Source organism: Lonchura striata, chromosome 13, assembly GCF_046129695.1.
Source record: "Lonchura striata isolate bLonStr1 chromosome 13, bLonStr1.mat, whole genome shotgun sequence".
Taxonomy (NCBI): Eukaryota; Metazoa; Chordata; class Aves; order Passeriformes; family Estrildidae; genus Lonchura; species Lonchura striata.
The window spans coordinates 16,783,268-16,805,675 of NC_134615.1; the positions used below are offsets into that span (position 1 = coordinate 16,783,268).

General features: G+C 53.7%; 2 protein-coding genes across 2 annotated transcripts; one reads left to right on the plus strand and one right to left on the minus strand.

The window, feature by feature from the left end:
• Nucleotides 1–6,357: 6,357 nt before the first annotated feature.
• On the minus strand, nt 6,358–11,474 carry LOC110476296 (C-signal). Its single transcript, XM_021541147.2, has 6 exons — nt 11,315–11,474; nt 9,167–9,218; nt 8,219–8,409; nt 7,741–7,899; nt 7,357–7,467; nt 6,358–6,656 (listed from the first exon to the last, which is right to left on the minus strand). Exons 1-6 carry the CDS (start codon nt 11,453–11,455, stop codon nt 6,543–6,545), a joined length of 768 nt encoding a protein of 255 aa, XP_021396822.2. The 5' UTR covers nt 11,456–11,474; the 3' UTR covers nt 6,358–6,542.
• Nucleotides 11,475–18,553: 7,079 nt separating this feature from the next.
• LOC110476222 (C-signal-like) lies at nt 18,554–20,690 on the plus strand. The gene is made up of 6 exons (XM_077786233.1): nt 18,554–18,724; nt 19,096–19,147; nt 19,312–19,499; nt 19,815–19,973; nt 20,073–20,192; nt 20,485–20,690. Exons 1-6 carry the CDS (start codon nt 18,578–18,580, stop codon nt 20,596–20,598), a joined length of 780 nt encoding a protein of 259 aa, XP_077642359.1. The 5' UTR covers nt 18,554–18,577; the 3' UTR covers nt 20,599–20,690.
• Nucleotides 20,691–22,408: the final 1,718 nt, after the last annotated feature.

Genomic DNA, 22,408 nt, shown 5'->3' on the forward strand with positions numbered 1-22,408 from the left:
CTCTGTTTACATGTGCAAGGCTCAGATTCTCCTGCTGGGGATGAGTCAAGCTTCCCTCAACACCCCGCTGAGGTGGCGGTGTCAGGGCCCCAGCTGGCGTTTGCCTCCTGAACGGCTCCGAGCCAGTGGATGCCAGGCTGGGAGAGGCTGCAAAGGGCTCGCACAGCCCCCTGCCTGCTCTCCATCCCACTCAGAGCCATCTGCAGCAGCACGGAAGGCACTGGAGACTGCAGCTCCCTGCCAGGAAGCTCTCCCTGGCTCAGCTTCCTTCCCCTCCACCCCACAGGCACGTCATGGCTCAGCATGGGGCAGTCAAACCCTCAGCAAGCCCCCAGACACCTCCAGAGGTGTGGGCAGGATGGCCAGGCTGCTGCTAAGAAAACCCCATGTCTTGCAAAGCCTTGGGGTGCTGGGGTGTCTCCTGGGGATCCAGCTCACAGGAGAGGAGTCCCCTGGATTTGGGACCCCCAGGGAAAAAGGCTGGAGCTCAAAGGAGAAGCCAGCCCTCTTCCCATCTGTACATTGCCTGAAGATGCCGAGCTGCCACTGGACTTGTGGGGTGATGAGATGGGTGCCAGCTGCACGCCACTGCCCAACATGCACACAGTGGCAACCAGCAGGCTGCCCTATCCAGAGGGTCCCCAGCTGAGCCAGAGTGAGCATCCCAGGAGATAGGAGAAACCCCAAAACAACCCAACAACATCCAGCTCCCCCTTCCCTTTCACTGCTCCCAGCCCTTGCTTTCTGCTCTTCTTTTCCACACATCCCAGAGTCAGAAAAGCTCTTCTCTCCAGATAGAGGCCTTTTCCCTATGCTCCCAAACTTCCCAGGGTGGGAAAACAGCCTGGAAGCTCCTTTTTGGATCCCCCCACCTGCGTCCCCCTTGCTGTGACCAGGGCTGGGCTGGCTCCATGCAAGCACAATAACCAGAAGTGTGTGGAGCCGCTGGAAGGAGCGATGTTCCCGGATGGTATGCAGCCCTGACAGCACTGGCTCTGCTTTAAAGGGTAATTTTATCCTGTAATAACAAACAAGAGGAGCCAAGTTCCTCCCCAGCGTCACTTCCCTGGCTCCAAGGAGAGGGACATGGGGGAGAGAACTCATTAGAATGAGCTCGGATCCTTGTTCTTGCTATCACAGGGTTATAACTCCACTCCCTTGAGACAGCACGCGGGGGAAGATGCTCCAGGGCAGCAGGTCTGGGTCGAAAGTTGGAACAGATACATTTGTGTGTTGACATTCTGGGGCCTGAGGAGATGACCCCACTAGCAACTCCTGTCCTGCAGACAGCAGCTGGAAGCCTGTCCCAGGCAATGGCATGCCTGGCTGGACCCCATCACCATTCCCACAGCCCCCCTGCAAGCTCACAGCAGTGGACAGGCACACTGGCATCTCAGCTCAGTGCCAGCTCCAAGTGCAGCCACCCGGGAACTTGTTCTACAAAAGCTGGAAATTCAGGCCCAGCTGGTGCTGTGGGATGGGCAGGGAGAGGCTGACCTGCTCCAAACCCCTGGCAGGACCCTGCAGAGCAGGACTGGGTGCTCTGGCCAAGGATCATCCCTTTTGTGGGCATCCCTGGGGGCAAATGCATGGGCAGAGCCCAGCTGTGGGAGGAAGGGTGAGCACCTCTCCGTGACCCATGGGTGCACCCTCCTGTGCCCCCAAACGGGTTTTTTGTTTTGAAGATCCATGGGTGTGGCAGTGTCAGGGCCCCAGGGCACAGAGCAGGCAGACCTCTGGTTTATTACTGGGGTACACAGGGGGCACTAGGGCATGTGATGGGCTCATCAACATCTGTGGTATGTTCACAGGGGACAGGGAGCATCTCTGCTCACCCCATCAGGCTCAGCAGTGGCTGACCTACCTCTGCTCCTGCAGGGACACTGATGCTCAGGAAAGGAGTCCCTCGGTGGTCATCACCAAAGAGGGCACAGCCCAGCCTGTGCTGATGGGACACTGATCCCCTCCTTGCCGGCTGAGAAGTGGGGGGCAATTTGGCAGAGCTCAGTTGTGTGAGAAGATGACAATCTGGAGAAGGCTGCTGAGATGTTCTGTCTGATTTCCACTTCCCCAAGGAGAACTTCTGGACATCCCAGGGTTTGATTAAATCCCAGCCTGTCAAACGAAGCTGGTGAAGTGCTGCAGTTTTCTTCCCCAAGATGGATTTCCTCCAAAGCCCTTATTAGGGGTTTGGGTTAAGTCTGTGTGAAGCTGGTAAAGCTGCTGTCTCCATGGTGCTCCCCAGAAGACATGGGGGCTTCCAGAGGAAGCACAAGACAGGATCCAACCAGCTAAAAAGCGGAAGAGAGAGGAAGGAGGGAATCATAGGCATCTTAATCTTTCAGGGCTTAGAGGTGGCAATGCCAGTGTCTGCCCTCTGCAAAAGGGGTTGTGAGAAACCTGTGGGAGACAACATGGCTTGGGGGAGATGAGACAAGGGGTGCTTCTGGTTGCCAGGGATGTAAAGCCTGAAGCAAGCTCCCAGTACCAAACCATCCTCCCAGGGCAGATGTGGAGCCTACCCAGCTCTGGCTGATGGGAGTGGGGAGTATCAGGGCAGGCATCAGTGGGTTAAAAGCTAGAGCTGGGACTTGGGTGAGCTGCTTCCTCCCAGCAAACAATAATAAGGGAGGGAGAAGGGATGCATGGGTTCTGCAGGGGCTGATAGCAATGGAGCAACCCCAGCCCTGCAGCTGCAGCTGTGCAGGAGGAAGCCTCAGCACATTATCTGCTGGTCCCACTTGGCTTCCTCAGCAGCCATGGTGCTGCAGGGACCAGGCTGTTCCTCCTCCAGAGCCTCGTTTCTCATGGACACAAGTTGGGTCCCTGTGCTGTGATGGCAGCCCTGGACCCCAACACCCCCCAAGCCCTGCACTCCCAGACAGTCCAGCCTTCCCAGCATTGGTGTTCCCCACTGCTGGGGGCTCTGGTCACCCAGACCTCAGAACCCCAGGACCACGGTGCCACCCAGCACATGGTCCCCACAGCGACCATCCTGCTGCCCCATCCCCCCATCCCAGACTGTGCCCACACCTTGGCAGAAGGAAGTTTTGGCTGGAAGACGACTCCTGCAAATGGGATCTCCAGATCCTGGCTGAGGTCCCTGCAGTCCTGGTTGCCTCTGCTCCTAGTCCTTCTCAACAAAGATCTGCTGCACCTGGAGCTGCTGCAGCCCGGCCACGCTGGCTGGTGTCCCAGCACTTCCTCGTACGCGGCTGATTGTGACCTGCCCGCTGCTCCACCTCCGCAGCTGCATCGCTCTCACAGGAGCAGCCCTTTTCCGTTTCGTTTCCGTTTTTTGACCTTTTCCTCCTGTAGCAGCCTTTGCCTTTCATGGACGCTCTGCCTGCTGCTATTTGCCCCACTCAGGTCTGGGAGGGTGTCTCTCAAAATGGGTCTTACCCTGATCCTGGCAAGTCAGGTCCGGACTCCCGATGTCCTCACGGCTCCCACCCCAACCCACAGACCTGCTTGACTCCAGCTCCTGGTGCAACAAGTCTTTGCCAGTGGATACTGGTCTGGGGTTGGAAGACCCTGGGAAATGTGGGCCTTTCCCACCACTGAGGTTAATCCCTGGAGCCTGGAGAGCTGCAGGGCTCCCTGAAGCAGAGAGATGTTTGCCCCTAGATGTTACTATGGCTCCAGAGAGGGTGGGAGAGGCTGTCTGAGCTGCCTGAGCTCTCATGGGTGACAGCTTCCTCACCCGTGGTCTCTGGAAGTCCCCAGACATGTTTCCATGACCCTGTGCAGCCTCAGGATGAGTAGTGTCCTCAAGGAGTTGTCCAGCTTTCCCCAGTGCTGGAACCAATGCTGGCACCTGTGCCCCAGCTTCAGAACAGAGACGGATTAGCTGGTAAAAGCAGATGGATCCTAAATCACACTTACTCTGTCCAAACCTGCCTGTGCTCCCAGGGAGCAGCTTGCTGGTCAGGGGGATTTCAAGGGTCTCCCCCAAGGAGAGTGCACCCAGTGAAAGGACACAGGGCTATGTGCTCCCATCCCAGTGGGCAGGGGGACACTGAGGTCTGATACTTCCCAGAGCCAGGAAATAAGCTTGACACAAAGGGCAAAACCAGCAAAAGGGAGGGAGGGAGGCAGGAAACATCAGGCAGGAGAGGAAACAGGGAGATAATCAGCTCCATGAGCACAAACACCCGGAACTTGTGCAAAGGAAAAGCCGACACCACTTGGCAAGCATTTGAGCAGGGAGACCTGCCCATCTGGCCTTTTACTGAGACTTCCTGAAGAACACGTGCCCTGCAGCACCTTAAGGTTCTCAGGGGTGCCTGGCCTCCAAGTTACCATGGAGGGCAGTCCCCGGTGGCTTACCTCCAGCATGTGCTCCCTGGGATGAGCCTTGTCTCAGAGGGTGGAAGAATGGAGAACACCTGGCTGCACTTGTAAAGGCAAAGCACTCACCAGGGGTGAATCCCAGTTGCAGAGAGCTCCAAGCTGGGTCATCCTGCCTCAGTCTTGTGTTGGCTTGAAAAATGGGATCAGCTGACCTGTTTCCACTTGGCTCTGCACAGCAATTGGTCTGCTCTCCCAGCATCCAAAGGAAGACCACTGCACTGGGATTCCTACAGGCTGATGGTCCAGGTGCTTCAATGCCCAGCAGTGTCCCTGGGGTTAGTTCTTCTCCCCAGGAGCTGTGTCCAGCACTGCCAGACTGGACTGGCAGAGCTTTCCACTCCTCCTCCTATCCCCTTCAGAACACAGGGCTGCCCATGCCCCGGGTGACCTGACCCCATCCCAGGTGATGCCCCAGGCTGATGGAGCTTGTCCCAGCTGCCAGCAGTCCTGTCTCCTGCTGTGTTCCCAAGGGAGCAGTGACACACATCTCATGGGGTTGGCAATGACCACAACAGGGACGATAACTGTAAATTGTCAGCAATCCATGGTGGGATTCCTGGCACTGCTCATCTCCCAGGATGTAGCACGTGGCGTGGGACAGAAGGGAGAAACATGGAGAGAGATGGGCATGGAGCCAGCCTGTGGTGACTGGCCAGGCTCCAGCTGGCTTCTGTGGATTAACTGGGGAAGGAGAACCTCTGCCAAGGGGCAGGGAGGGCACTCGAGAGAGGCTTGGCCGTGTCTCTGAGCCAGCACTGGGCTGAGCATGGCAATGCACTGGCAGGATCAGGCTCCTCACCCACACTCCTGTCCCTCAGCAATTCCTTCCCAGGGATTCCCCTCCTCCTGCTGCCATTGCAGCACTGATAGGGAGTAGCCCAAGTGGGCACTGACCTCTCTAGCCAGAGATATGAGCTGGGAAAGAAAAGAGCAAGCATTTACATGGGCAATCAGGTGGCTGGATCATGTGGAAGAGCCCAGATGATTTGGAGCTCCTGAGGCTGAGGTCAGTGTCTCCCTGGCAGGGTACACCCATGCAGCAGTGGGTGCTCTGCTGGCAGTGCTGGCTTCTGAGGGCCTTGAAAGCACAGCACAGGCTTGGAAAAAAGCATGTCAGCCTGGGCATGGGGACACAGCTCCTCTGGCACAGCCATGGCCTCAAGATTCCCAGGAAAGCTCCTGGTGCAGGCAAGCTCCCACTCCAGGAAGAGGTACAACCCCAGAAAAGTCCAGACCTAGAGGGACCTGGATGCTTCAACTGGTGCTCCAGAGAAAGAGAAGGTGGTAGCCTCTAAGGGAAGGAGCAGGGGGTTGCCTGTCCTGCAGTCCAGGTTGCTCTGTCCACCAGAGACCAGGCTTGGTTTTGCAGGAGTCCTGGCTCCTTTTGGCCATGTCGCTTTAAGAGAAGCTCTTTCCAGAAGGGGTAAAACCCTCCTGAGTAACCCCAATACCACCCCAAAATACCACATCATTTCTTTGGAGCTGTTACCACTTCTTGGTCAAATTCATGCAGTTGAGGGCTGCCCAGTCCACCTTATTAAGGTTCTCAGCTTCTCCATGCCATAGAAGTGCTGTTCCCATGCTGTGATTCCCAATGGGACCAGATTTCCCCCACCCAGGGGTACCGGCTGGGGCACCACTGTGGCAAGAGCTGTCTGCCTGGGATTGCAGAACTGGACTGCAGTACCCAGTCTTCCCATTCCAACCATGAGGCTGCTCCCAAAGACACCATGTCAGCACAAAGTCATCCCAAGAAATCTACGGCAAATACACCATGCTTTGGTGGAAGCATGGCAGAGACCTGGCAGACCAGGCAGGACAGCAGGAGCTTTGGGTGAGTTACACATCCCCTTCAGCTCAGAGCAGCTGAAGACAAGGCAGGCAGACTGCTCGGATCACAGGATCATTTAGGTTTGAAAAACATCTCCAAGATCATCAAGTTCAGCCATCAATGCCAGGCTATTTTTTGCAGGGGCAAGTCAGTCTGAGTGGAGACTCTGCAGCTGGGAGAAGGCACAAGTACTAACTGACTTTATTTATTAGGAAGGTGACTGCAGGGATCACACCCTGCCTACCCACTGGACTCCCAAGTAGGTCCCTTGCAGACCACAGAGGGCTGAGCACCCTGGTGGACCTGTGCAACCAGGAAGTCCTGTGGCACCGTGGAGTCCCTCACAGGGACAGAGCAGTCACCAGGGGATAGCTTTCCCTTCCCAGTTGAGCAGAGTCCCACTGTGTTTCTCAGAAAGGATTGGCAGCACAGACAACAACCCCCGTACACTTGTTTCCACTGTCAGGTCAGCCTGCAAAGGGAGAAATGAGACACCACCATCACTCCACGCTATCCAGCAGCACCCATTTGGCTAGTGTGCAGTGACAGCAAGGCTCCTTCCACCCAAAGCAAGCAGAGAGCCACAGGAGCTGGGAAAAATCCACAATGTGGGAGTATGGTTGGGTATCTGTACTGCTGGTTTAGATGGAGGTGGCTTGGGCTGGGAAGCCAGCCACAGGTTTAACCCAAACAGGAAGAGATCCCTGCTGCAAATGAGATGCTTTGTGCAGCCTTCTCAAAACTCCAGTGCTGCAGGGACCACCCCCACTGCAAAACATGGATCCTACAGGATGAATGGAAACCTCATGGATCTGCAGTTCTTCAGGAATGGGGCACAGGATGGGATGGTGTTGCTCCTCTTCTCCCTGTTCTGTTGGATTCAGGTTCTCTGCATATCTTCCAGGCTGCCCAAAGTCCCTTTTTTTTGCCCTGAACAAGCAGCCTGATATGTGCTAATGCTATTTCCCAGATATCCCAGTATCCACATGTTCTGCAGGGGCCCAACACCAGCACATACACAGGCAACTTGGAGCCTGAGAGGTAGCTCATTTCCACGACGTGGATCCTCCCTCCCAAGAGCCATCTTGTCCACCTGGGCCACCTCCTGTGCGGGTTTGTAGCCTTGGGTGGCACCCATGGACTCCCTGTTGACCTGCTTGGCCAGAACTCACCTCCTGGCTGCCCATGTCTGTTTTCACCCAGCCAGGGTGCAGTGCCACGCACAGGATCCCAGCTTCCTTGTAGGTCAGAGCCTGGCACATGGTCAGCATGTTGAGGGCAGCCTGGATGAGGAAGGAAGCATCATCCATGGGCAGCAAAAAGCTCCATGAACCAGGTTCCCTACCCATTGCTGCCTCTTGCTGAGGGAGAAAAAGCAATGCCAGGTCTTCAAGAGAGAGTGTGTGTGTTTCCCCTGGGTGGGCATGGAGATGCCCTGGGAGCTTGGGAACTCCCTCCATCTGTTGATCCCAGGTGTTTCCCTGAGACCCAGCCTGGCAAAGGCAGTTCTGAGCCCATGGAGCTCAGGAGCTGGGGCAGGTCACCACTCTCCATACCTTGCTGCAGCGGTAGGAGATGACAGGGCGGAAGAAGGAATCAGCCGTTTTCTTGATGGACCCTAAGATGGTGGACATGTTGATGATGGCTGCCTTGCTGCAACTCAGGCCCTTTTCTTTGCTGTCCTGTGCAGCCTTCTTCAGCAGAGGCAGGAAAGCCTGGGGAGAAACAACCTAGTGGGACATCTATACCCTCAAGTCAGTCTCACTTATGGAAACTGCAACCCAGGGAGGGTGAGGAAGAACAGCAGGATGTCAGGAGAGCACAGATGTTGCTGCAGTGGCCCTGCCCACTCCCAATTAGACTTGCACAATTCAGAGAGGCTGCAGAAGGCTTAGGCTTGAAGAGCAGCCTTAGCACTACCTTGCACAGCCCCAAGAAATTTGGTAAAGCCCTCCAAGATTTCTATCATGACCATGGACAGCCTGGGTCACCCTCAAATTGGGCCAAATTTCATTCCCAGAGCTTCACCCGTACCTGGGCCATCAGCATTGGCCCCACTGCATTGGTCTTGTACGTCCTGACCATGTCCTCAGTGTCGACCGTCTCCAGCGAGGCCGTGGGGGTGTAGATGCCGGCGTTGTTTATCAGCAGGTTCAGCCCCATTCCGTTCAGCTTCCCTTCCACCACCTTCGCCGCATCGGTGATAGCCGAGGGGTTTTCCACATCTGCAGAAGGAGAGAACGGTCTGAGAGCCACGGGGGTGCTGGGGAGAAGAGGGAGGGAAGGAGGCTGAGGAAATCTGCGCGTTCTGACCCGCGCAGTCCTTCCATCCACGGGCACCAGATGGTGCTGCGAAACCAGCTCCAACCCATCCCCATCATCCCAACGCGCCTCCTCCGCCGGCAGCCGACAGCTCTCGCCAGGAAAAGCCCACCGTGGGGACAAACCGCTGCTCTGACTCCCGTGCTGCGTGCCTCAGCAGCCACGGCCTCCAAAGTCTACATCTGAACAATTTCTGGAGAACCCAGGGCAGCCTCCGAGGGGACAAGTCCCCAGGGGAAATGTGCTGGGACCTGCTGTGGGATGGCTCTGCAAGGTCCTTCAACTGCTCAAGCTCTGAGCTAATCTTACAGCATTTCTACAGGAGCTGCCTTCCTCCCAGGGCCCTCCTGGTCTTGCCTAGGACTTGGGATCAAGGCACAGCAAGGATATGGTCACTCAGCTGGGGGAGCCAGAGGCCTGCCCAGGATGGGTCTCAAGAACATTCTGGTCCTGTGGCCATGGAGCAAGGAGTTTCCAAGGAATAGGGTACTTGAGGTCTGGAGAAGCTGGGGTATTAGCAGAAGGCCTTGAAGAAGCTCTGAAGAAGTGGATCCCCATGTATAGCCTGAAGGGAGGGAGGGAGGGAGGGAGGGAAGGAGAAATGGGGCACACATGACTGGCAGTCACAAATTTACCAGCTCAGAGGCAGAGCACACGTACCCAGCTTTACAAGAACCAGGTTTGGGTGTTTGGATGCCAGATCTCTCAGCTCCTACAAAAAGAGATATGGAAATCAGCATGAGGCAAAGGCAATGCCAAGCATCACGCTGGGGTGCCAGCAGTGGCCCACCCTGAGGGAAGCATCTTCCAGATGTTACTCACTGCTTGTGAACAGCTGGGCTGGGGACCAGCTTTGGCTCTCGGGCTTCTCCCAGGCTCCACAAGGCAATGTGCACATGCTCAGTGCATGACATGGCCATGACTGCAAGATGCTGTGGTCACTTTCCCAAAGGGTCATCCACAGCCCAGCCAGAGCCACAGCAAATGATGGGAGCAAACTGAAGGACCAGTTTACCAGGGAAATTATGTGAACTGGCCGGGGATACAGCCAGAAGTGTCTCCCAGAGGCTGCCAGAAATGAGGTGGAAGAGGAACACCCGTGAGTGCCAATATCAGATTTGACCTGTGAGGAAACCACATCTGGATAGGCCAGTCCCAGAGCCACTCGCTCTGGGCTTTATTAATGATTAGTGAATTTAACCACTTTGCACATTTTTATTGGTTGTTTTCACCTCGTGTGGATATTGGGCGGAGTGGGTTAAAAGCTGAACTCCCGGGAGAAGGACTGTAAATCATTCAAATGACCTTACAGCTGGGAATAACACTTGATAAACAATGTAAACAGCAGCCAGTGATCCACTAGCATGGATCTTAATAGTACATGTGTCTCCTTTATCTCTTTACCTCCCTGTACCTTTGTCTGGTGTTGCTTCAGGGATCCCCTGGTTATCAAGATAACAGAAATAAATTCTTGTGTTTTAGCCATTGATTGCCCTGCCTGCCTGTGCCAACTCACACAGTGGAGGATTCAGCTCTTTTCAGCAAGGAAACTTTCTTCTTCACAGTTCCTAGCAGCTCTGTGCTCTGAGTGCTCTGTGTCTGAAACCATGGCAGATTTCAGATACCAGAAACGGAATCACCTTATTTAATGTGCCCAGAAGGAGTGCTTCTAGAATTAAAAACCTCTTCCAAACAGGAGAAATACAAATTGATGGTTTCTTTTGAGAAGAACATGGAGCAGGAGATCTGCTGGCACTGGCCGTGGTTCACTGTCAGTTATCTCTGGGCTCCTTCATCTTCCCACATCAGCCCTGGGCACAGGAAATCATGTAAAACCCATTAATTTGTTTGTGGTCACCAACAGCTATTTCTCCTCTCCTGTTTTTCCCAATTGCCTGCCTCAACAGCCTCATACCATCCCAGCAGGAGCTTCCCTCAGTCCAACAGCTGGTCCAGGCACAAAAGGGCAGGAGAAGTGATGTGGTTCTGCTCTTTGTGTCCTGTGGTCACGGAGTTCAGCAGCACCCTGCCGACACTGCCCTCACCCTACACAGCTGGACAAGGCTAAGGGAAGTACCCCTTGGCTGGGAGAGTTGCATGAGGACCACCTTGTAGGAACATTGGCTCCAGTCCTGCCCTGAAAAAAGTCCCTCATCTCATCGCTGCCCTGCAAGAGTCCGGCAAGTTGTGGGGTGGAAGAATGGGGCAAAAATAAAAGACCTATCTTTGACCCAGACAGCTCGGGCACCAGCCACAGCAGGAGCTGGGCACCCCTGGGCTGGCAGTAGGGTGGGTTCTATCAGAGACGGGATCTATCAGAGAGCAAGTTTCTCCCTATTAGTATTTCAGTGGGACACAGCAAGCAGAGGAACACAAGCTGGATGTAAAGACAGCTGGAAGAACAGGAAGCTCTGCGATTGCCTGCACAAGCAATATGTGTGAGTCTCTCCCATTTAGGCAAAGTGGAAAGCAGGGACAGGGCGATCCCACAGCTCCAATGGCCATCACTTTTGGAAACCGCATGTTCTGAACCTCCAGATTTTGCAGAGAGCGGAGTGACGCAGCGGAACCAGCCCGGGCAGCACCGCGGCCGCTCGCACCGCCTCAGGCGCTGAGGCCGGCCCGGCTCGGCCCGTGCCGCGGCAGAGCGGGTTCGGGCACATCCAGCACGGCCCCGAACTGCCCCGGGGTGACACTGCAGGCGACTTCCACACGGGGCAGGGCGCGGTGCGGGCACCGCGCCGGCACCGACCGCTCGGGCCCGTGGCGGGGCCGAGCGTGTGCCCGCCGCCCCCCGGCCGCACTGACCTGTGCCCGCGGCCCCTCGGGGTCCCGGCAGGTGGCGAAGATCCAGGCCGGGGGTCGCGGCGAGCCCAGCAGCTGCTTCACCAGCTCCAGGCCGATGCCGCGGTTGGAGCCGGTCAGCAGCACCGTGCGCGCCGCCGCCATGGCCGCCGCGGCCCGGCCCTGGCGCCGCCCCCGGCCCGAGCCGCGGGGAGTGCCTGCGGGGCGGATCGCGCTTGTGTCCGTGTGTCCGTGTGTCCGTGTGTCTGTCTGTGTCTGTCCGTGTGTGTCCGTGCGCCTGCCCACCTAATGGTCCGTGCAAACACCACAGCTGCGTCCCAGCCCTGGCGTCCCCCAGAGGGGATCGAGGGGTGTCGGAGCGAGCGGCGGGGGCTGAGGGGACTCTTGCCCAGGGCGGTGGGTGAGGGAGAAAGCTTGCAGCAGGTCTGGGGCGGTGTCTGCAGCACCCTTAGCACACTAATCTTCACCGTAGATAAGAGTTAAAAAAAAAAAAAAAAAAAAAAAAAAAAAAAAAAAAAGCCCAACCCAAACGAAGCCCGTTTAGCGTGAGAAAGCACCAGCCCCTTTACAAGCTGTTTTTATTGCCTGCCCAGAAATGCACGTGATTTGCCTCTTTCCCAGGCCATCAGATGCAATTAATCTGATAAACAAATAGATCCACGAAGACACTCCGAGGCTGTAGCACCCCTCCTACGGAGATGGAGCTGTAGTTGTTCAGCCTGGAGGTGAGAAGGTCCCGTGGAGCCTTTAGAGCCCCTTCAGCGCCTCAAGGGACTCAAAGAGCTGGAGAGGGACTTTGGACAACGGCCTGCAGTGACAGGAAAAGGGGGAATAGCTTCCAAATCACAGAGGGCAGGGTTAGATTAGGTATTTGGAAGAAATTCTTCCCTGGAAGAGTGGTGAGGCCCTTCCACAGGTTGCCCAGAGAAGCTGTGGCTGCCCCATCCTTGGAAGTGCTCAAGGCCAGGTTGGACAGGGTTTGGGGCAACCTGAAGGCGTCCCTGCTCATGGCAGAGGGGTTGAACGAGATGGTCTTTATGGTTCCTTACGACCCAAATGATTCTGTGATTTAAGCAGTTTGGGCTTGCAGGTGTTTTGAGGGATGTTTTCTCCTCATTTTTGTTGCTGAGCATCAGGTACCTGGTTAAACAGCTGCACCAAAGGGGTGGTATAGAGTAAAGCAAGGAAAAGGTTTCCTGGCATCTAGGGATGGGAAAACAGGGCTGGAGTGAAAAGGGAGAACAGAAAAGGGATAATCAGCATCAGCTGGAGGATGGTGTCTGGAGGGGATCTGCATTTACCAGCCCTGCTGCCAGCCTGGAGGTGGATGTTATTTTTTTATTTTTAGCTGTTCCATGGTCAGCCAGATACTCACTAAAATCCCATTACAGTGAGTACACAACTGGGATCTCAACAGTGAAGTAATGACTGAGCAACTCTGATGTATGGAAGGGTTTCTATTTATGTTGCTTATTTTCATCCTTGTTTGACAAACACCACACAAAACATCTCTGATACTGATAAATACATCAGAAACTAAATATTTATATAGATCGGTGATAGCATCAAGTAATTTGACCTAACTCTATTCTGCTCCATGGTGGTTCAAGTACATGGAAGCCTCTGCTCCCCAGTGTACTTCAAGATATTGAAATGCTTTTAGACTTTTCTTTTACAGAAGTTGAAATGTAATAAAAATAAATGTTTGATTATACTTCTAAATGCTAAGAAAATGAACCCCTTCTTTGTAGCAGATATTTGGATTGAAGGTCCCCTTCTCCTTTTCCTACCTCTTTCTGTGCTCAGGCCATTAATTCAGTGACTTCTCAGCAGAAGTGCTGCTCCATCTATGGCAAAGTTTAGCAAATAATGACCGAGGGGTACCAACACTCAGGGTGAGCCACAGCCAGGGTTTGGCCACCTGTTCCACACAGATCCTGCATGCTGCAGGCAAATGACATTGATGAGCCCTTCCTGAAAAGTGCTTGTTTGAAAAACGCTTGGAGACAAGGATCCCCGGCAATCTCCTGTGCAGAAACAGTTAAAGTGCAGCCACACTGAGGGCAGGAGGAGCCTGTTCTGAATGGGAATGTGAACCGTGACAGAAAGGCAGCTCCAATATCAGTAAATTAGTACTTTCCGGGCGGGTGCGGGCATTGCACAACCTGCTTTTTTTCCTCTGTTCCCCATGAATGAAATAGAGGATTATCCATGCTTTGAAAATCTTGTTAGTTAAGTGTTGGGAAGCTTCCAGCAGATAATAATGGGAAATGCAACCAAAAAGAATACCAAGAAATGATAATAGAATAAAAAAGCCCCAAGGCTTATCCAGGTGCCCTAGTTTCACTACAACAGGCATTGGGAAAACTCGTGCTGCTTGGTAAAGCACGAGTCTGACATTGGTGAATTTTGGAGCATTTAAGGGTATAAGTCATAGAATCTTAGAATGTTTTGGGTTGAATGGAACCTTAAAGATCACCTAGTTCCATCCCCTCTGCCATGGACAGGGACATTTTCCACTAGATCTCCCTAAGAATACAAGGAAGTATTTGAGTTCACTTAGCTAAAAATCAAATCTGGTAATTCCTGTTATCAGCTCATTGATGCTGTAATTTGGTTGAAGTTTCTGCACTGTAAACAACAAAATGCATGTGGGCACATGTCCTTTGTACTGAGCTGATGGGTTCATTGTAAGTGCTGCTTTAAGTTACTGGATTTAAAAAACAATGCAGCTAGAGAAGAGGAGGAAACATCTTAATTAAATAAAAAATGGTAAGTGGGTTGTTTTCCCCCTTATTTTTACAAATATGGTTTGAAACCATAATGAACAACTATGTTAAGTTTTAATTTCTACTGATAAAATACCAATGCAGCCCATTTTACTCTAACAGTGTCCACAGAATAATACTATGTTTTGCTGTTCACAGACTGCATTTTTTCTGCTCACCTGTGTGGGCAATGGGTCACATCATTTAGGCTGGCATGGCATTTTTGGAGTAACATGGTGCTTAGCTTTTAACTTCTTTACAAGGAGTAAATTTTCCATAGTCCTTTAAACACTTTTTAATTTAAAGATTATACTAACTCTTTCCTGCTTAAATGTCTTTCCTTAATAAGACTTAATGATTCTTTTCAACTGGATTCCTAAATTAACATCTACATTATCATTATCTATTCCTAAACTTTAATGTGCCTCCTTTTCTCGCTTCAATATTTGGGTGTCAAACCAAGGCAGTCACAAGCTGATCATTTAGCCTGTGCCTCAGTGTTCCTGAGATGGAGCATATCTGCCATGTGTGGCAGCCCATTCTCAGCTGTCCCTGTTAGCAAATCTAATAGTGGGAAAGAAATTTTGTCTTGCTTGGTGGTTCTGAGGTCCCTCTTCATGGCACTATGCTGGAGCATGAAGGATAACCCAGCCACCTGCCCTTTGAGGATTGGAGAAAAGAAGGTCAGTGAGAATCTGTGCTGTCCCCATGGGTCCTGGCAAAGCAGTTCTGCCCCTGTGCTGCCAGCCCTGCTGCACCAGGTAGCTGAGACATCTTGGCTGCTATCACAAGGGGAATATCCCCAGAAAGTTTCTGAACCTGGTGTGAGGCCCCAGGCTGGCACAAGGTCAAAACACGGTGGCCCAAGGGAGGTTGTATGGACAGTGTGAGCATTTTAAATCCTCAGTCACAGAATCACAGAATGGTTTGGGTTGCATGGAACCTTAAAGATCATCTTGTTCCAACCCCTGCCATGGGCAGGGACACTTTCCACTAGATCAGGTTGCTCAGAGTGTCCCCCAACCTGGCCTTGAACACTTCCAGGGATGGGGCAGCCACAGTTTCTCTGTGTAATCTCTGCTAGGGCCTTCCTACCCTCACAGGGAAGAATTTCTTCCCAATCTAGAATACCCAATCTAACCATGCCTTCTTGTCAGTGTGAAGCCATTCCCCTTGTTCTGTCACTCTATGCCCTTGTCCAAAATCCCTCTCCAGCTCTGATACAATGCAGGTGTCACCTGGATTAGCCTGCTTGGAAAACAGCAGAGCTAAGACAAAAGTGTCATGGGAACTTCACTTGGGAGCTGCAGGTAAGCTCAGGCTCCCGCCCCCAGTCCCTGCATCCTTTCACAAAGGGGTGTCACTACTCATAGAATCATATCATGGAATCACAGAATGGTTTCTGTTGGAAGAGACTTTACACATTACATTGTTCCAATGGTCCTGCCATGGGTTTCCAACCCCCACCAGATCAGCCCAAAAGAAAATTAATCAGGAAGGGTGAGTACTGCCCAGATTCAGTTACAGTGCTAGGTTGGTCTCACTCCACCTCTCCATGGGTGGCTCACTTTCCACTATCTATTGATTCTGTAGAAAATGACTAATAGGTGATGACAGACCTGAATGCATTGTGGAGCAAATAAAAAAGGACAAAATCAGCCTGATAAATAGCAGCGAGCTTATTTCTTATTTATAGTAGATTAAATGTACTAAAACTAGTTGTACCACACCCCTGTTCCCCTGGCAGGCAGAGAAAAGCATGTTCCTCCATGTTTCTGTCTGCAGCACTGTCATTGTGCAATCACCTCGGTGACTGAGAGCACACTTGAGCCTCCAGCAACTGAGGGTGGAAAAGGTGTGACTGCATCTTGGAAAACTGGCTGAGTCTTCCCAGTGTGGTGATGTGAAAACAATCCATGGTAAAATGCATCAGCCTGGGGGGTCGTGGGAGAAGAGCTACAGTGCCCCTGAGCTTGGTGTTTGTGAGGCTGCACCTTGAATCCTGTGTTCAGTTTTGGGCCACTCACAGCAAGAAAGACATTGAGATGCTGGAGTGTGTCCAGGAAAGAGCAATGGAGCTGGGGAAGGTCTGAAGCACAAGTTTAACGAGGAGCTGATGATGAGGAGCTGATGGGGAGCTGGGAGGGCTCAACCTGGAAAAAAGGAGACTCCAGACCCTTATCACTGTACAGCTCCTCGACAATGAGGGTGGAGCCAGCTGAGGTCGGGCTCTGTTCCCAAGTAACGATTTACAGGATGAGAGGAAACAACCTCAGGTTGTGTCAAGGGAGGTTTCAATTGGATATTAGGAAAAATTTCTTCACAGATAGGACTTTCAAGCACTGGTACACAGACTGCCCAGGAAAGTGGTGAAGTCACCATGCCAGAAGTGTTTCAAAAATTCATGGTTGTGGCATCTGGGGATGTGTTTAGTGGTGGAAATGGCATTGTTAGTCTAATTGTTGAAATCAATTATCTTAGAGGCCTTTTCCAACATAAATGATTCCATAAGTCCAAGGACTTTAATGCTCAGCTTAAGATTTAGACCATGCAAGAACATTTCAGAGCAAAGGAAGTGTCTGAATCCCCTCTTAGGAGCTGGACCAAGATCCTTTCCAGAGGCTTGGGGACAGCAGGAGCCCTTGTGATGAGGCTAGGCTGCAAGGCAGTGAGACTGGTTTCTTTCCCTTCATGCCAGGCTGGACTTAGACTCCTGGTGAAGCAGTGCTTGTTTAAAGTCTAATAATCAATAATGCAGTGTGTGGCCCCAGAGCAAAGTCAACATTATAAAGTTACAGCTCCAAAACAGTGGAAGGCTACACGAATGAGGTGACACAGCAAAAATAGGAGATTGAAAATATTAATTATTTGTTTTCTGATGCTATCTGCTTCTAAGTCACTGTGGAGGTTTCAAACTGGCTGTGGGTGATGGCCTCATTGTTCACCTAGAGGAAGAAAACCATGGAAGTCTGTTTGGAGGATTTGAGCTCTCGTGTGTCTGTTGGCAAGTATAATTGAGATCTGTGGTAATTGAAAAGGAAATACTGAAATTGTCTGTGAAGCCTGAATGCCAGTCCAGCCATGCGGGAGATCCTCAGTGAGAGATCAGTCTGAGACAGAAGCTGAAAGGCCCAAAGCTTTGTACTGCTGGTTAGTGGTAGGAATTCACAAGGGCAAAGAAGTTTCTCAACCCAATATGGAAATTCAAAAAGTAGACAGAGATCCAATTGACCAAGGAAACAGAGTGGGAAAAAAAGTTAATTACGTGAAACTTAAGGGAGAGGCTCAGACTTGAGAGAGAAGATATGGGATCGTCTCAGCATGGAAGCTGCCAGTGTGCACCTTCCCAAACGGGTTTGCACCCTGTGCAGGTGGTCCCAGGTCAGAGCAGGAAAGGACCTGCTTATCTCACAGTGTCTGCCAGCTGAGCCCTAGAAAACAGCTGGAGTGGGCAGGAGGAAATCAGCTGCTGCCGGAGCATGGAGACACACTTGGCATTGCCACTGGGAGGAAGCTGTTCTGGTTAATGCTGCTGCCAACATATCCTGGGACAGAAGGTGGCATGTGGGGGCAGTGTCACCTCTATTGCTGCCCGGCAGCCTGTGAAATGGCTCTGGGACTCAATGGAGGAGGACAAGGGTTTGCAAGAGGTTTCTGGGGTTGGGTCTTCACTTACAGTGGGGCAGGAGCACATGATGTACACATGCACCTGATCCAGCCTTGCAAACCTGTCATGCATCACTTGAGGTGCCAAACAGCACTGGGTTCCACTGGCAGTAGCACAGAACAGTCAGTGCCTTGTGGCAACAGGTGAGGTGGAAAATAGGCTTTGAGCAGGGAATTTCCTTTGCAGGTAAATGTCCCAGGTGCCTGAATCCTCTGTGGCTCTGAACAAAGGGACAGCTCAGCTTAGGACTGCATCCCAAGGGATGGGGCGCATGACCTGCAGCATGGTGCTGTGCCAGCCATGCACGTTCCCCACCCTTCTGCCAGGAGACCACGCTGCGTTTGCTCTCCCACTCCACAGGTCTTTTGCTCCACAATGAGGGAGAGGTTATTGTCTTGGAAGAGGCAGGCACAAGGCAGAGAACGTTTGCTCAGGGCCACCTGAGGCACAGCCTGGTACAACGTGCAAAGAAGATCAAGCCCACAGGATGCTCGTGAACGTGTCAAACCCACCTGAGCCATGGAACTTTCCACATCAACCCACATGTTGCTCCCTCCCTTTTCACCCTCAACAGCCCAACCTGTCTTATGGCAGGTTGCCCGAAGAATGCATAATTTACCTGGAAAAGCCAAGTGAATTTTGGTGTTAGGTAACTAGGATTGGTTCCCAGCCAGGACATATGTCCTGGAGCAAAAAGAGCTAGAGCAGTTGCTCCTCCCAGAGAAAAGCCAGCTCCAGTGCAAGCTGTCAGTAAGTGGGTTTGGGACATGCTATAAGGAAATATTAGAGAGCTGGGTAAACAGTGCCAGCTGGAGTGAAGAGGCAAGCAGCATGGCAGAGCTTTGTGTCTGCTCCGTTCTGGTGACTGGGGCCAACCGGGGCCTTGGCCTGGGGCTCGTCCAGCATTTCCTGAGGTTGCCAAACCCACCTCAGTGGATTTTTGCGACCTGTCGGGACCCCAATGGACAGAGAGCACAGGTGAGGTCAGACTGGGAGGCAGGGACTGTGCTGGGGGATGGGAGAACTCGGTGTCAGGTGGAGATTGGAATAGGGATGGTGTTTGCAAGGGCAGGAGCTTCAGCTGGGCACCTGTGGCCCAGGGCAGCTGGGCTGGTACAGCTACGTGAGCAGTTGTGCATGGGATGTGTGGAGGGGACAGGGATACGTGGTGAGTGCAGGAGCTGTGGAATGTTCCCCCTGTATCAGGATCAGGGCAGCAGGAGCAGGGTGCTGGCACTCGGTGGTGCAGGGATAGAGCTGGAGGGACATGGGCATTGGCTGACTTTGCTGGGTGAGCCTTGGCAAAGCTGTTCCAGTCTGTTGGTACCAATATTGTGAACTCTCTGCAGGAGCTGCAGACTTTGGCCTCCAAACATCCCAACCTGGTCATCATCGGTCTTGGTAGGTTTCCTCCTGCCCCTGTTCCTCTGGGGAATGCCTGGGCACTCATCACAGCCCTGGGAGTTCCAAAGAGAAGGCAGCCTTGGCGGGGCACCTCCTCTGGGGGACACAGGGGACCCCAGACCACCACAGGGTCACTGAGCTCCCCTGTGTTGGCCCTGCAGAAGTTGCCAATCCTGCCAGCATCAAGGCAGCTGCAGCCAAGGTTGGGGAGCACTTGGGGGGCTCTGGGCTGAACCTCCTCATCAACAATGCTGGAATTGTGAAGCCAAACTCCCTTGATAATGAGACACCAGAGGATATGATCCAGGTTTACACCACCAACACGGTTGGACCCCTGCTGATGGGCCAGGTGAGTCCCCAGCACTCCAGCACAGCTGCAGAATAATCCCTTCCCATGTCATCAAACTGGACATTACAGAGGGATGGAAGGACCAGTAGAGGGGCTCCTGTCAGTGCTCTGGTGCCCCGATGTGCTCTCAGTTGATGAGAAGCTCAGGGAGCCATGGGCTGGAGCTCAGGAACTGGAGCCAGCCAGGCTGGGGCACTGGGAAAGAGGAGGGAGGATGCCTCTATGCTGGTGTCAGTGCTGCCCAGTGTGGAAGGAGCTTCTCCCCTGCCCTGTGCCATGTCCATGTGTGCTCCTGTCCCCCCTGTCTCCTCGCAGGTGTTTCTGCCCTTGCTGAAGAAGGCTGCCCAGGGGAGCCCAGGCTCAGAGCTGAGCTGCAGCAAGGCTGCCATCATCAACATGTCCAGCATTGGCGGCTCCATCGCTTCTTCCTATGGTTGGGAGTTGATGCAGATCACCTCGTACCGCTGCAGCAAGGTACTGCCACACCTTTGCTTCCCCTGCCCTGGCCAGCTGCAGGTCCCCTTGCAGCCCCCCTTCCCCTCCCACCACCGTCCCCACACTGTCTCCCCACAGGCTGCTCTGAACATGCTGAGCAGGTGCCAGTCCCTGGCGTACAAGGAGCACGGCATCCTCTGCGTGGCTCTCCACCCTGGCTGGGTGCAAACTGACATGGGCAGCTGTGCCGGACACACGGTAGGGATTGCACCGGAGCGGGTCCATCAGAGCTCTGCTGCTGACTTCACGTGGGTGGGAGCTGCTGTCCTGAGCCCCTGCCCATGACTTCCCTGCCTGCCCAATCCCTGCTGGGGCATTTCCCCCTGTCCTAGTGCTGGGTGTCCCCATTCCCTCAGTTCTTGTCTCAGTCCCTCCCTCTGGGGTTGTCAGCTTTCCCTTTGCCCTGAAGCAGCTTTCCCCTGACTCCAGCTGCTCCAGGGCCCCCAGCCAGGCCTTGGGCATGGGCTGCATCTCCTCTTCTGCCCCACAGCCCCCTGTGACAGTGGATGACAGCGTGCAAGGGATGCTGAAGGTCCTCTCCTCCCTCTCTGAGAAGGACACTGGCGCCTTCCTGGACTGGGAAGGGAACGTCTTACCCTGGTGAGACACCACTTCAGGATCCTGGCAGCCAAGAGCTACCTTTGGCACTGCTCCCACCTCCCCCACATCCTCAATAAACTCCTGCTGAGACCCCCAGCTCTGTTGTGCAGTGCCAGCTCATGGGGTGGCCGTTTCCAGATATCCCACTCCTCCACTGGGGATTGGTGGTGCCCACAGCTGCCCCCAGCCCACGGCTGTCCCTGGCATCCCCATGAGTTAGAGCCAGCAGGTCCCATGGCACTGTGACTGCCCTCTGGAGACCTCCCCTGCAGGAGGCACTGGAGAAGCTGGAGCAGCCCCTCTCCTGAGAGGAGAGAGATCTTCTGAGCCCCTGCAGGACTGGCTTTCCCCTGCCCAGGCTGAGCTGCCTGAGGGGCTGGGGGTCACAGGGAGCAGCTGCCCTCTCCCCTCAGCTGTGGGGGTGCCTGGTCACAGGTGGGACAGAAGGACACACAGAGCTTGGGCAGAGCACAGGGATCCTGCCTCGGCTCTGCCAGGGCTCGGACAGGGGGTTTGAGACTGGGTGGAGACAGAGCAGAAGGGCATCACATCAGCTGCCAGAGTTTACAGAGATGAGGGGTACAGGGGGACCACAGGAAGGTAGGGGAAGGAGAGAGAAGTTGCTTCCCAAGTCCTTCTCTTCTTGAAGCTGTAAAGCCAAGTACCTCATCCCCATGTTCTGGGCAGCCTGGAAGAGGCACAGCCCTGCCAGCACAACTCAGGGAGTGGGCAGGCAGGAGAGGAGACATTTCATAACCACAAAATGTCTGTGCAGGTGGGAAATGGGACTTGGTCCTGTGACAAAGCATCCACATGACCTGCTGGGAAGGCTCAGTCCTGCCTGCTGCTGTCCCAGTCTTTGTGCTTCTGCCTGGGAGAACCAGGCAGGGGGTGGGTGGCTGGGGCTGGGGGTGAACCATGGGCTCCCTCCCCTCCATGGGCACCGTGCCTGGGACAGCATCTCCAGCTCCTCCCCTGGCACCTCACCTTGCTGGCCCAGTACGGGTACATGGGAGCCTCTGGGACGTGGAGGCACAGCCCGATGGAGCCCAGTTTGGAGGAGATGTTGATGACAGCAGCCCTGCTGCAGCTCAGACCCTCCTTTCCTGCCTTTGCTGCCTGCTCCAGGAGTGGCAGAAATTCCTGATGCAAGGACACAGATGCTGCATGAAGATGTGCCAAGCCTGCAGTTTGTGTCTTGCTGGAGTGCAAGGCCAGCAGCTGGTGTTGTGCTGGCCATGCAGGTGCCCATCCTTCTGCCAGGAGTCTGAATCCTCTGGGTTTGCTTCCCTCCATGGGAGCCTTGTTTCACTTGGCAATCAGGGAATGGGCATTGGCTTGGAGGAGGTCAGACCAAGGCAGAGTGTCTGCTTGTGGCCATGTGAGGAATGTCCTGGCCAAGGGGACCAGGGCAGGGGGATGAGATCAGTCTGTTCCCAGTCTTGTGTAGGTCTGATGCAGAAAGTCCTTGTGAAGGTGTCAAGCCCAAGTGAGCCCTGGAGCTTCCCACATCCTTTCCATATGCTGCTCCTTCCCTCCTCACCCACAACATCCTCTCCTGGCTTATGACACTAGGTTTTCCAAGGACAGCAGAATTTGTCTGAAACCACCAAGGGGTTTTGCCCTTTGGAAGCAAAGACTGGCTCCCAGCCAGGATCAATGTCCAGGAGTTTGAAAGGCAGGTACAGTTGCTCCTCCTGGATCCAAGGGTTGGTGTAAACCCTAAGTGGGTGGGGTGCCAGTGGAAAATGCTAAAAGGAAATATTAGGGAGCAGAGCAAACAGTGAGAGCTGGAGCAGGGGAGGACAAGCAGC

Coding starts and splice junctions, on each gene's coding strand:
- LOC110476296 (XM_021541147.2), bottom strand. CDS start 11,455: ATGGCGGCGGCGCGCACGGTGCTGCTGACCGGCTCCAACCGCGGCATC. Junction 9,219..11,314: donor CCGAGGGGCCGCGGGCACAG/GTCAGTGCGGCC, acceptor CTCTTTTTGTAG/GAGCTGAGAGATCTGGCATC. Junction 7,468..7,740: donor TCTCCTACCGCTGCAGCAAG/GTATGGAGAGTG, acceptor TTCCTCATCCAG/GCTGCCCTCAACATGCTGAC.
- LOC110476222 (XM_077786233.1), top strand. CDS start 18,578: ATGGCAGAGCTTTGTGTCTGCTCCGTTCTGGTGACTGGGGCCAACCGG. Junction 19,500..19,814: donor GACCCCTGCTGATGGGCCAG/GTGAGTCCCCAG, acceptor GTCTCCTCGCAG/GTGTTTCTGCCCTTGCTGAA. Junction 19,974..20,072: donor CCTCGTACCGCTGCAGCAAG/GTACTGCCACAC, acceptor GTCTCCCCACAG/GCTGCTCTGAACATGCTGAG.